Source organism: Myotis daubentonii, chromosome 14, assembly GCF_963259705.1.
Source record: "Myotis daubentonii chromosome 14, mMyoDau2.1, whole genome shotgun sequence".
Classification (NCBI taxonomy): domain Eukaryota; kingdom Metazoa; phylum Chordata; class Mammalia; order Chiroptera; family Vespertilionidae; genus Myotis; species Myotis daubentonii.
In genome coordinates, this window is record NC_081853.1 from 51876746 (window position 1) to 51891325 (window position 14580).

Below are 14580 nucleotides of genomic sequence, written 5' to 3' on the forward strand. Positions count from 1 at the left end.
TCCCCTTGGCCGCCGTTGGCCGCCATACTTAGTGTGGCCACCTCGTCTGTGCTACTTGAGGGCCTTCCCTGGCTCTCCGATGTCCTCGCTGGACCCCTTCCTAAGCAACCTGCCTTTTCACTGTCAACTTGCACCTTCTCGGGCTTCTTGCTTGCTCCTTGCTAATTCAGCCGCACTTGATATGGCGGAAGGGGGCGGGGCCGAGGCGGGGCGTGACCGGCGCGGTGACGTCAGCGCGCTGCGTGTCGGCAGGTGAAGGGAAAGTTTGGCCCGTGCGTGGGGCCGGGGTGGAGGGCGGGACAGAGGGGCCGGGCCCAGGCGAAGCTCCAGTCGCTGCTGCAGCGGAGGCCCAGGACGGGACTTGGACCGGGCCGGGGAGTGCCGGACGCAGAGGAGCAGGAGGCGAGATCCGCCGGAGCTTCGAGCCCCCGCCGCTCCGCCGCGCGGTGACCCCGCACCCAGGCGCCCTGCGGACCTGGTTGTTCTCGAGGAGATTGGTGGGGTCGCGGCGGCAGCGGTTGGGGGTGGGGAGAGGCGCGGCGAGGAAAGGAGAGAGGTCAGCGAGTTGGAGGGAGGACCGAGAGCTCAGCTGCCGTCATGTCCGAGGACTCGAGCGCCCTGCCCTGGTCCATCAACAGGGACGATTACGAGCTGCAGGAGGTGATCGGTGAGAGCTGGCGCCCCTGAGTGGGGAGGCACCGCTCTGGGCAGCGGGTGACACGCGGGATCGTGGAGACCCGCGGGACTCTGGGCACTAGCGGGAGCTCGGCAGCACAGGACGCACAGATATGAATGGGCGCTCGTGGGGCCCCCGGGTTGGTGGGGCGCGTGGGTGAGGCTCCGGGTTTGTGCCGCGCGGGAGGGAATATTGAGTGACGCGCCCGTGGGGCGGGGTTGGGTGGGCTGGAGGGGCTCCGCATAGACGGACGCAGTGATAGATGTTTGAACCTGAGCGACAGACGTCTCCTGGGGAGGAAGAAAAGTGCAGGCTTGTCAAGGCTGCGCAAAGAAATGGGGTGTTGGAGTCGAGACACAGCCACCTACCTCCGTGGGGGATTGTGGGATCGGGTGCTTTATAGTTCATTCCCGCCTCGGGGGAAATGCCCCCGAAATGCCGGGCGCCGCTGGGGTGGAGCTGGGTGGGGATCCCCTCGAGAGGAAGCTGCAGGTACCGTTCTGAGCAACGTGGACACAACACAACTTCCTACCGCTCCGGACCGACTCTCTGTCCGGGGAGACAGACGTGAAATGAGTAGACAAATGAAAACAATTACAGGCTTTTGGCAAGTGCTGGGAAATAAGATGTTCTGATAAGGAGTGACCTGGAGACCTCCTGAGGGCGATTTCAAGGAAAAAAAGTCTTTTTCTGCGGCGTTGGAGCTGAGCAGGGAAGGATGAGGAGGAGGCTGAAGAGCCTAGGGAAGATGGTCCCTGCCCAGAGAAACGGCAAAGGTTCCGAGGAGGGGGCCAGCTTGATGTGTGTCAGGAGCCGAGGGGCCGAAAGAAAGGAAAGGGAGAGGCGGGACCTCAGGGACCTTCGCGGCCCTGGTAAGGATTCTGGAATTTGAAGTGTTACTGGAGAGCTTCAGGCGGGGACATGGCATCGAGTGGGCCTGGCTGCTTGCTGTGTGTGGAGTGGATTTGAAAGGGGTCCAGGAATACCAGTTGGCAGGGCACAGAACTTGCGCGGAGTTTGTCATTCTCGAGAGGCACGTGTGATGGGGGGTGATGAGGGAGGTGTTTGTTGGAAAACAATACTCCAGTGACTTTAGAAATGAAAAAAGGGGTGGGTGTCCTTAAACAGAAACCCGGTCCAGCGGACGCGAGCAGACCCCTGTTCATTGAAGGAAGGAGGTTGTCTCCTTTGCTACATCAGCATCCTGTCCTAAAATTAGTTCTATCGCAGAGACGGGCTGGACGCTCACTAGCTGTCATGGGGGTGTGTTTATTGTACGGTATCTGCGTTTTAGAGAAACTTGGTCATGTTTCTCTTTTCCACTTGCCTCTTGTTTCAGAACAGATCTGGGCTAAGTTTTGTCTGAAAGACATCACATCTTTTCCCTTAAGCCGCTTCCTGGGCCTGTGTGCTCCTTACCTGCTGTGTCTTGACATGTGTGGGTTGGTTCGCAGGACAGCTGCTAGCTAGGGCTCTGCCTGCAGAGATGGCTCCGGGCCCCTGAGAGTTTCATGCTGAAGGAAGGGACTAAGGGGGAGATCCCAAAGCAGTGTCTGAAACTAAGAAAAGCGTCCCTGTGGTGGTTTTAGAAGAGGCGTTTTTGCTTTCCTTTGGGTGGACATCTTTTTAGGGGGAAGAGGATGCTTGTGGTCATTCTTAATGCCTTTGCTATTAAGGTGGCATCAGAGTAGAAATTTGGGTATCAGTAGGGTGTCCGGGAGTGGAGACAGGGGAGTCTCAGTCCTCTGGGGTAGGGTTAGTCTTGTTCTCATTCAGAGTGGTCCATGGATAAAAGGTTGAGAATGCCAGTGTTAAGATTTGACCCCTTATTTTTTAAAATAACTTTACTGAGGTATAATTTAATACCATAAAATTCACCCATTTTTAAGCATAAAGTTCAGTGATTTTTAGTAAATTTACTGTGTTGTGTACCAATCAGCATAATCCAGTTTTAGAACATTTTCATCACCTCATTGAGATCCCTTGTGCCTGTTACAGTTCATCCCTGTTCCCACTCCCAGCCCCAGGCAACCACAAATCTACTTTCTGTCTCTATAGATTTGCCTTTTTTGGACGTTTCATGTAAATGGGATCATATAACATGTGGTCTTTTGTGTTTGGCTTCTTTCATTTAGCATAGTACTTTAATTGTTGAAAATAATTTTATGGAGGTGTAAGTTATATACCTTAAAATCCACCAGTTTTAACTGTATTGTTCTATAGGTTTTTAGTAAATTTACAGAGTTGTTCAATCACCACTACAATCCAATTTTAGAACATTTTCATCATTCCAAAAAGATGCCTCATGTCCATTTGTAGTCACTCCCTGTCCCCACCCCCTGCTTCAGGCAACCACAAATCTACTTTCTGTCTCTCCATATTTGCCTTTTCTGGATTTCCATATAAAAATAATCATATAATATGTGATTCTTTGTGTTTGGTTTCTTTTATTTGACATAATTTATTTTTGAGGTTCATTCATGTTATAGCTTGCCTTATAGTATATATTATGCCTCTCCCCTCCCCCCTTTTTTTTGGATACCACTTGCTGGACATTGGGCTTCTGTTTTTTGGCTGTGAGCACTTCATGTGAACATATTTCATTTTTCTTGAGTGGAATTGCTGCATCAGAAGGTAAAGTGACTGTACCATTTTACATCCCCATTAGTGATGTATGAAGGTTCCTATTTCTCTATACCCTTGCCAGCATTTGTTGTCTGTCATTTTGGTTGTAGCCATTCTAATGGGTGTGAAGTAGAATCTCATTGTGGTTTTTTTGCATTTCCCTGATGACTGATGATGTTGAGCATCTTTTCATGTGCTTGTTTATTAGCTTTCCATATATCTTCTTTGCTGAAATATCTATTCAGATCTTTTGTCTTTTCGGGTTGTGCTTTGGGTTGTGTTCTTATTGAGCTATAGGGGTTTGTCTGTGTATTCATTCTGGATTTGAGGACTTCGTAAACTGATACATGATTTCAAATATTTTCTCCCAGTCTGTAGCTTGTCTTTTCAGTTTCTTTCTTTCTTTTTTTTTTAGAGTACTTGATATTTGATTTTTTTTTATTTTTAATTTTTTAAATTTTATTGTTTAAAGCATTACATATGTGTCTTTTCAGTTTCTTTTTTTAAATAGTTGTTTTTTAAAAATATATTTCATTGATTTTTTACAAAGAGGAAGGGAGAGGGATAGAGAGTTAGAAACATCGATCAGCTGCCTTCTGCACACCTCCTACTGGGGATGTGCCCACAACCAAGGTACATGCCCTTGACCGGAATCGAACCTGGGACCTTTCAGTCTGCAGGCCGATGTTCTATCCACTGAGCCAAACCGGTTAGGGCTCTTTTCAGTTTCTTAATGGTGTCTTTTAAAACATAAAAGTTGCCCAGCTAGTATTGTTCAGTGGATGAGAGGACCTATGAACCAGGAGGTCACAGTTCATTCCTGGTTAGGTCACATGCCTGAGTTATAGGTTCAGTACCCAGTCAGGGTATGTGTGGGAGGCAACCAATTGCTGTTTCTCTCTTACATCGATGTTTATCTCTCTCTCTTTCCAATCAATAAAAACATTTAAAAAATACAAAAGTTTTGAATTTTGATACAAGTTTAATTTATCACTTTTTTTCTTTTATCGATTGTGCTTTTTTGGTGTTGTAGCTAAGAAATCTTTACTTATCCAACATCAAAACATAAAAAACAGCCCTAACCGGTTTGGCTCAGTGGATAGAGCATTGGCCTGCGGACTCAAGGGTCCCAGGTTCGATTCCGGTCAAGGGCATGTACCTTGGTTGCAGGCACATCCCCAGTCGGGGATGTGCAGGAGGCAGCTGATCGATGTTTCTCTCTCATCCATGTTTCTAATTCTCTATCCTTCTCCTTTCCTCTCTGTAAAAAATCAATAAAATATATTTTAAAAAAACAAACAAAAAACCCCCCATAAAAAACAACAACAACAAAAAAGCAGAATCCCGATGTTCATCAAGTGGTGTCTGAAAAAAAGGGAATATAATGTATGCAACAGGCTACAACATGAATGAACCTCAAAAAAAACATGCCAAATAAACCAAACACAAAGAATCACATATTATATGATTTAGGACTCTGATACATTTGAGTTAATTTTTCTGTATGGTGTGAGGTAAGGTGAACCATTTTGTTTTACAGATGAAAACACTGAGACATAGAAAGGCAAAATGACTTGTGTGGAGCCATAGAGCTAATTAATGGCAAAGGCAGTACTGGTGTCCAACTCTCCTTTTCCTATTTCGGGTCCTTGTTCCTGCATCTGTATTTGATTAGTTTTTGGATATAAACTGGAAGGTGATGGTCAGAGTCTGACAGATTAAAGGAATAGCCTTACAATGAAAACATCTGGCAGGAGCAGATATTTTGTTGATCACCCTTTCTGATGTAGTATATACTATGCTGATGTTGTATATACTATTCTTATAATGTTCTCCCTCTCTTTAGTAAGTCCCTGACACTCCACTCCTCACACACTCTCACCTATCTTCCCAACAGAGAGAGAAAAAAAAGATTTTCCTCCAACTACAGCCTAGTACTGGTACAAGTAGCAAGGCTCAATAAAGCAGTGTATTCTTATTCTGATGTTTCTTCTGTACTGAAATGTTTGGAATACAGGATTTTGTAATAAGCTGTGGTCTTCAAAATAAATTCTTTGTTGTTTTCAGATTGCACTCAGTTATTTTCAGGAAACAAATGCTTGGAGTCCAAAAAAGATAAAGCTTGGGGAGGGAGAGGTTAATTTGAATTTTTTATTTTCTTTTTTTATATATTTTATTGATTTTTTACAGAGGAAGGGAGAGGGATAGAGAGTTAGAAACATCGATGAGAGAGAAACATCTATCAGCTGCCATCTGCACACCTCCTACTGGGGATGTGCCCACAACCAAGTTACATGCCCTTGACCAGAGTCGAACCTGGGACCTTTCACTCCACAGGCCGATGTTCTATCCACTGAGCCAAACCAGTTAGGGCTGAATTTTTTATTTTCAAGGGATTGTATTATAAGGAAACTAGAGGCCCGGTGCATGAAATTTGTGTGCAGATAGGCTCTCTAGGCCTGGCCATGGGGTCTTCTGGCTGCCGGCTGGGGCCTCCCTTCATTCCACACCTCCTCCTGGTGGTCAGCGCACATCATAGCGAGCGATAGTACTCCTGGTCTCCCAGTTGAACTCCCGTGGAGACACTTTGCATATTAGCTTTTTATAGTTATAAATGGTATAATGATGTCTTTCTGACCAAAGCACATTATATTTATTTGAACTGTAATTTTTTTTCATGTATGCTGCTTAGTACTATATTTGTGGGGTTAATATTTCTTAATATTTCTGTTTTGTTCTCTCCTTTTCTGGCAAAATCCTACAGAGAAAAGAAAATTTCTTAATTCAAACAAAATAAAAACATACAGATTCAGGATTCAAAGGACTTCCTTTTAAAGAATTTTATTATCTTAAACATTTTTTATAAGATTTGAATTTCTTTAAGTATATTTACTTGTAACAAATGTTAGTATTGGTCTCTCTATAAATCATCCATCTTTTCAGTGTTTTTGAGCTCCTTTCTAACCCGTATTATTGCGTTAGGATTCTGACCAGGTGTTCAGTAGCCACACATTCTGATGTCTAACATAGTGATTTCCAAATGCAGGTTTCAGGATCCCACTCTAGCCCCCTGCATAAGTGCGAAAGACATTTGCTCTATCAACAGTGATGCTTAAGCAATGGTTAGTGTATTTTTTCCCCATGATTGGGAGACTTAATTATGGCAACATTTTTAATAAGGCCAGCTTTGTGCCAACAGCCTCATAGGCTTGTATCAAACAGGGATTGCATTTAGCTACATGTAATGGAAAATAAATAATAGTAGCTTAATAAAATACTTTCCCCCCATTACACATAACAAGAAAACTGGAGTGGCAGCTTGGTGCCATCCGACACCCAGGCTCTAGTTTTCACTCCACTACACTTAGCACATGACTCTCATTCTCGAGATAATTGTTCCACCTATATAGCCTGGAGCCTGTGTTCGGGCTGGAAGAGTATGGCAAAAGGACAAAGGCACGTGACCACTTAGTTGGCACCCTTTCATAGGACGTACTTTCCTGGAAGCTTTACTCGGTGGCTTCCATTTCTTTTATTGGCCAAAACTGTGTAATTGGGCCATTTGCAAGGGGGGGCTGTGAAATGAAGCTTTTTAGCTGGGCACATTATTACTTCACACAAATTTAGGTGAAAGTTTTGTTGTTGAAAAATAAGGGGAAATTGTTGGATAGGCAACTAAAAACGTGGGCCTCGGTTTTTTGAAAAAATTAAAACAGTTAAATAAGACATTTCAAGTAAATAATTTAACCTGACACATAGTATTCAGTTAATAAATGTTAGCTTTAACCTAAAGGGGCAGCTGCCTACCAGTTAAGAGCATGGTGTTGAAACATCATGTAGTTCTGGTTTCTAGGTCCTACCCTGCCTCTTACTAATTTATGACCTAAGTCTTACACTTGCTTACATTGCTGTTCTTACACTGCTTTGTAAGATCAATAATACCTAACTCATGAGATTATTCTGAGGATTAGATGAAAAACAGCAACACAAGTAAAGAAAGTGCTCAGGATAGCACTTGGCACCCTGAGCAAGTGTTCAATAATGTTAGTTCACGGTCATCGTGAGGAAAGGCCCGTAACACTGGGCTGCTTTTGTGTTTGTTCTGTCCCAAGCAGGTCATTATTTTTTTCTTGAAAACATATGCCACTACCTGATTGATTAATTTGTTCAACAAATAATGAACTCCTTAAGGGTCAGGCACTGTTCTGGATGCTAGAGATAGCAGTAAAACAGAGAGAAATCCCTGCGTTTTGGAGTTTATAATCTAGTGGTGAAGGACAGATAAAGCCGGGAAAGGGGTGGGGGCTGCCAGGGACAGAGGCAAGTTTTAAATAGATCAGGACAACTTGGGCTGCTAGGTGGAGAATGGTTTTGTAAGGGTTCAAGGTGGAAGGAGAGGTTACCCAGGGGAGAGACGCAGTTGTAGCGGGGGTGAGAGCAGTCAGATAGGACATATTTCAAAATTAGAGATGTGTGGTTGGATGGGATGTGAGAAGATGTGAAGGTTTTTGGCTGGAACATCTGGAAGAATGAGTTACCATCTATTGAGATAGGAGATCACAGGAGTGAACAGGAGAGAAAGGGATGATTCATTGCAAAACCATCCGGCTGATTGAAAACTTACTCAAAGCATATGGCAGTGTGTCTTCATTTCCATCACTGTGTGGAGAGAATAGCATGCCTTTTATGATGACTGTTCTCACAGCTGTTTCTCCAGTTCTAGGAGCTTTAATTTTCAACATGACTCTGACAAGAGGCCTTATTTAGAAAAGGGTTTACAAAATTGTAAATTCCTGTATTTTCCATGGTTTTCCATGGTTCAGGTGACGATGCTTTCGTCATCTTTCATAATGAACAGTCTAAGCTAGCTCTTTAGTAAATGTAAAACCTTATTAAAAAATACTTAAAAACGGAATCTTTAGAATGTGTATCTGATATAGTGATGGCTGGTTAACATTTTGGGAGAAAATATCTTCAAATGATTTGGTTCATTTGATAGGAATAATATCCTTTTTTTTTTTTTAACTTTCTCTTTTATTTTTTTAAAAATATATTTTTATTGATTCCAGAGAGGAAGGAAGAGAGAGAGATAGAAACATCAATGATGAGAATCATTGATCTGCTGCCTTCCTCACGCCTCCTACTGGTGATTGAGGCCCCAACCCTGGGCATGTGCCTTTGATCGGAATCGAACCCGGGACCCTTCAGTCCACAGGCTGGCGCGCCATCCACTGAGCCAAACCGGCTAGGGCTTCACTTTCTCTTTAAATACCTGGGTGTACTAAAGTGGAGGGAGACGCAAAGGTTTTTAGTCCCCATCATGCTTTTGGGCATCTCCTTTTCTGTCTCAAGAGATGAAGTTACCCAATTTGAAGGATTTCAGGAGAAAGTTCATTCATATTTTTGTGCATTAATCCACTCTGTTGTATAATGTACGCTAATCCTTCAGTTAACTAACTATCGAGGACAGAAGAGTGTAAGAAGTGGGGATGAAGGGAAATGGTGCATTGAGATGCACAACAGTGTAAAATGGTGAAAGTTTGAATTAGGATGTTTATTAGAATTGTTTTATTTATACTTGCCATTATATAATCTTCACATCGGGTTGATGCTTATTAGAAGGCATTGGCGCAGTAGCTTTCACACCTTGACTAAACCACTTTTAAGAGATACATTTTCTTTTACTCTGTTCCGTGCATACTGATGTGTTCTATTTGGTTCTATTTACTCTAAGAAAAATGATGGTTGAAACCAGTAAGTTGACTTGTAGTTTGAAAAATTCCACACAAAGGGACCTGCTTTAAAGAAGAGATGAAATATTTTGAAAATTCCTATCTCTAATCCTGTTCGGTGCAGCCACTGTGGAAAGCAGTGTGGTTATTAAAAAAATTAAAAATGGAACTGCCCATGACCCAGCGATTCCACTTCTGGGAATATATCCGAAGAAACCTGAAACATTAATTCGAAACAATATATGCATCCCTATGTTCATTGCAATGTTATTGACAATAGCCAAGGTCTGGAAGCAGCCCAAGCGCCCATCAGCAGATGAGTAGATAAAAAGCTGTGGTACATTTACCTAATTGACTACTACTTGACTGTAAATAAGAAGCAAAGGTAGCCCTTTGCGACAGCATGGATGGACTGGAGGGTAGTGTGCTAACTGAGATAAGACAGTCAGGGAAAGACAAGTACCATGTGATTTCACTTATATATGGAATCTAATGAATAAAATAACAAAAACAAAATAGAAATGGACTCATACATAGAGAACAGAGTGACGGATGTCAGAGGGGAAAGGGGCTGTGGGACTGAGTGAAAAAGGTGAAGGTATTAAGCCAAAAACACAAACAAACGCATAGTAACGGACACCAGTAGATTCACATAGTTGTGCAATCATCACCGCTCTAATTCCAGAACATGTTCGTAGCTCCAGAAAGAAACTCCATACCCATTAGCAGCACTCCTCATTCCCCTTTTCCTCTGACCCTGGCAACCACTAACCTATTCTCCATGTCTGTTAGGTTTACTATTTCAACAGTGTTACGTAAATGGCGTAATAAAATATGTAACTTTTGAGATTGGCTTTTTTTCCCACTCAACATAATGCCCTTGACATTCATTCAAGTAATTGTGCATTTTCAGTGGTTTATTTTTATTGCTGAGTAGTATTCCTCTGTATGGATTAACCCCCATTTGTTTAACCATTCATCTGTTGAAGGTTTTTGGGTAGTTTACAGCTTTTGGTTATAAATAAAGCTGCTATGAACATTCATAAATAAGTTTCTGTGTAAACATACGTTTTTATTTCTCTGGGATAAATACCCAACATACAAATGCTGAGTTATACAAGGCCATTTTTAGTTTTAAAAGAAATGGGGAAACAGTTTACCAGAGTGGCTGTACCAGTTTTTCCATTTCACCAACTAGTGTATGAGTGATCCAGTTTCACCATATCCTCACCAGCATTTGGTGTTCTCATTAAATTTTTTCCCCCCAGCCATTCTGATAGGTTATCTCATCTCCATTGAATTGCTTTTGCACCTTTGGCAAAATCAGTGGGACACATTGGTGTGAATAGGTTTTCTATTCTGCTGTGTGTGTGTGTGTATGTGTGTGTGTGTATGTGTGTAGTCTTCTGCCAATACTGCACAGTCTTGATTACTGTTAAATATGAGTCTTAAAATTGGGAAGTATAAATCCCTTAACTTTGTTCACATTTTTCACTATTGTGTTGGCTATTCTAGAGTCTTCCATTTATATATACACTAGAGGCCTGGTGCACGAAATTCGTGCACTGAGGCGGCGGGGGTGGTGGTGGTGGTGGTGGTGGTGGTGGTGGTGTGTGTGTGTGTGTGTTTCTTAGCCCGGCCTGTGCCCTCTCGCAGTCCGGGAGCCCTCGCTCCTTACCACCCGCCTGCTCACTGCTCCTTAGCACTGCTGCGGAGGCAAGAGAGGCTCCTGCCACCACCCCTGCACTCGCCAGCTGTGAGCCTGGCTTCTGGCTGAGCAGTGCTCCCCCTGTGGGAGTGCACTGACCACCAGGAGGCAGCTCCTGCATTGAGCGTCTGGCCCCTGGTGGTCAGTGTGCATCATAGTGACAGGTCATTCTGGTCATTCCAGCCGTAATGGTCACTTATGCTTTTATTATATAGATTTAAAAAATATATATATTTTATTGATTTTTTACAGAGAGAAAGGGGGAGGGATAGAGAGTTAGAAACATCGATGAGAGAAACATCGATCAGCTGCCTCCTGCACACCCCCTACTGGGGATGTGCCCGCAATCAAGGTACATGCCCCTGACCAGATTCGAACCCAGGACCTTTCAGTCTGCAGGCCGATGCTCTATCCACTGAGCCAAACCAGTTAGGGCTATTATATAGATTTTAGAATAAGCTTTTCTATGTGTACAAAATACATTGCCAGGATTTTGATAGAACAGCATTAAACCTATATGTAGTTAATTTGGGAGTATTGACATCTTTATTGTGTTGAGTTTTTTAAATTATTTAGCCCTTCTTTACTCTATTTAATTGGAATTTTGTAATATCAAGCATATTTTTTCTGTTCAGATTTTTTTGGATTTGTACCTAAAGACTCATTTTTTGGGATTACTTGTTAATGTTATTGTGTTTGAAAATTTTGGTTTCCACTGGTTTGTTGTTAGTTTATAGAAGTGGAATTCGTTTGTGTGTTGATCTTATGTCTTGCAACCTTACTAAACTCTCTTTTTAGTTCTAGGTACTTTTCTTGTAGATTCCTTGGAATTTTCTTTATAAATAATCATGTCATGCCCTGGCTGGTTTGGCTCAGCGGATAGAGCGTTGGACTGTGGACTCAGGGGTCCCGGGTTCGATTCCGGTCAAGGGCATGTACCTTGGTTGCGGGCACACCCCCAGTGGGGAGTGTGCAGGAGGCAGCTGATTGATGTTTCTCTCTCATCGATGTTTCTGACTCTCTATCCCTCTCCCTTCCTCTCTGTAAAAAATCAATAAAATATATATTTAAAAAAAATAATCATGTCATGTACAAATAGGGATAGTTTTATTTTTTCTTTTCTGGCAGTCTTTTTTTTATTTCTTGATTTATTGTGGTGGCTAGGACTTCCATTACTATGATAAATAAGAGTGATGAGAATGGACATCCTTGCCTTTCCCCTAGTCTTTTAGGGAGAGCATTTAATTTTTCATCATTAAGTATGTTGTTAGCTGTAAGGTTTTTTTGTTGTTGTTTGGTAAATGTTCTTTATGAAGTTGAAGAAGTTTTCCTCTATTCTTAGTTTGCTGAGAATTTTTTATCATGGCTAATGTTGGATTCTTTTTTTAAAAAATGTTTTTTTGTGTCAATTTATATGATCATATGATTTTCTTCCTGACCCTGTTGGTATAGTGTATTACATTGATTTTGATTTAAAAAAATATTGTACCAGCCTTGCATATCTGGAATACGTACCACTTGGTTGTGGTGTATTATCTATTGCTGAATTTGATTTGCTAATATTTTTTAAGAATTTTGCAGCTAAGTACACAAGAGATACTGGTTTGTGTATTCTTGTGATGTCTTTGTCTGGTTTTGGTCTTGGTAATTCTGGCTTCATAAAATAAATTGGGAAGTATCTTTGTTCCATTTCTGGGAAACATTGTGTAAAATGGCTATTAATTCTTCTTTCAGCGTTTGGTAAGATTCTCCATTGAAACCATCTATGGCGATTCTTTTTTTTTTAATCCTCAGCTGAGGATATGTTCATTAATATTTTTTTTTGTTGTTTTTTCAGAGAGAGGATGGGGGGGGCAGAGAGAGAGAGAGAGAGAGAGAGAGAGAGAGAGAGAGAGAGAGAGACATCAATCGGTTGCTTCAGGTATGCCCCAAGTGGAGATCGAACTAGCAACCTAGGCATGTGCCCTGACTGGGAATTGAACCCGAAACATTTTGGTGTTTGGGATGTCGCTCCAATCAACTGAGCCCACCCAGCCAGGGTGTGGGGTGTGTTTTTTGTTTTTTTTATAGAACTTTTAAATTACAAATTTGATTTTTAAAAATAGTTACAGGATTAGTCAAGTTACTTTATCTTGCAGCTAAGTACACGAGAGATACTGGTTTGTGTATTCTTGTGATGTCTTTGTCTGCTTTTGGTTGGTAATTCTGGCTTCATAAAATAAATTGGGAAGTATCTTTGTTCCATTTCTGGGAAACGTTGTGTAAAATGGCTATTAATTCTTCTTTCAGCGTTTGGTAAGATTCTCCATTGAAACCATCTGTTAAGATGTTTAATATCAGAATATTTTATCTTTTTTGTTTGTTTTAATTTATCTTTATTGTTGAAAGTATTACAGATGCCCCTCTTTTCCCCCCATTGACCCCTTCTAGGCGGCACCTGCCCCTCGCCCCAATGTTGAAGCATTTTTATAACAGCTGCTCTAAAATTCTCCAACATGTGATTCATGTTGGTGCTGGCATCAGTGTGAATATCTTTTCTCAGACAAGTGTGGGTTTTTCCCCCTTGGTGTGACATGTTATTTTTATGTTTTAATTGTATTCCGTACGTTCAGGATACTAATGTTAGGAGACTCTTGGTTCTCTTTAATCTTCTGTTTTAGTGGGCAGCTACTCTATTTAGGTTTAGTGGTAGGCCCTGGCCTACTTTTGTGAGTTGTGTAATTCCTGTGATAATTAAGTTTCAGAGCTGTTGTGGTGCGAGTCTCTTCTGCTGTATTCTCGGGCACCTCGGGGACTCCTGTTTGATCTCTACACGTGTTACGTGGGCTGACTGGTGGGCGTGGGTCCCCATTTCTGCTGCTGCTAAGGGCAGATTGGCTGGATGTTGCCCCAGGTGTGGGTCTGGGACCTAGCACCCCTGTGGTGGGTCTGGCTTACTGCTGTCTGGGCCCGGGTGGCCCCTGCTGCTGCTGCTGATGCTGTGGTCGGTTGGCTCCCTCACTGTCCTGGGTAGGGATGGGGCTCTGTCTCCCTCTGCATCTCTGCTTAGCTTCCCTTTTCACAGTCCTTTGGCCAGAAAGCAGGATCTTCTCGTTTGTCTGTCTGTCTGTCTATCCCTATTGGTGGTTTCAGGTTGCAGGCTGTCCTGGAGCCCATTCATGGATATTTGGGCGATAAATGGAAAACCCAGTGAACTCACAGTGGTGCTTTTCCTCACACTCTCAGGTCCTTAGCCAGTTCACCTTCTTTCTACATTTCATAGGCACTTTATGATTGTGGAGTTATTTCCAGGGCATTTAGTTGTATTTAGAGGCAAGGGTCAGAGAAATGTGGGCCTATACCATCAAATTCTAGAACTGAAACCCTAGCAATTTTTTATTTTTATTTTTGGTACTGGTATTTACTGGCAATTCTATGAAATAGTTGAGGCTTTTGCTTTTATAGACACCTAGCTTTATAGAATGTTTCTTTGCATCTATTGAGTGTAGGAACAAGATAAGGGTTAACTTCTCATTTAAATTGTGTGGGAATTTGAAATGTCATGTTTTTATCTACCCATCTATTCATTTACTCTTTTATGTATTTATCTTTAGGAAGTGGAGCAACGGCTGTGGTCCAAGCAGCATATTGTGCCCCTAAAAAGGAGAAAGTGGCAATCAAACGGATAAACCTCGAGAAATGTCAAACTAGCATGGATGAGCTCCTGGTATGCGCGTTTCATATTTCTTCAGTGGAGAGGTGTACTCTTGTACATTCATGTTGGAATGGGAAATAACTTGAAGTTTTTTTTATTCCTTTTTTAAAAGTATGTGATTTTTTTCATTAATAGTAATATTTAT

At 42.3% G+C, this 14580-nt stretch overlaps 1 protein-coding gene across 1 annotated transcript in view; it reads left to right on the forward strand.

The window, feature by feature from the left end:
- Positions 1 to 269: 269 nt before the first annotated feature.
- Positions 270 to 14580, forward strand: part of OXSR1 (oxidative stress responsive kinase 1) — a 69848-nt gene continuing 55537 nt past the window's right edge. The window contains exons 1-2 of the mRNA XM_059664411.1: positions 270 to 667; positions 14335 to 14447. Of these exons, the coding sequence (XP_059520394.1) occupies positions 598 to 667; positions 14335 to 14447 (183 nt within the window). The 5' untranslated portion in view covers positions 270 to 597. The remainder of the gene's footprint in view (positions 668 to 14334; positions 14448 to 14580) is intronic.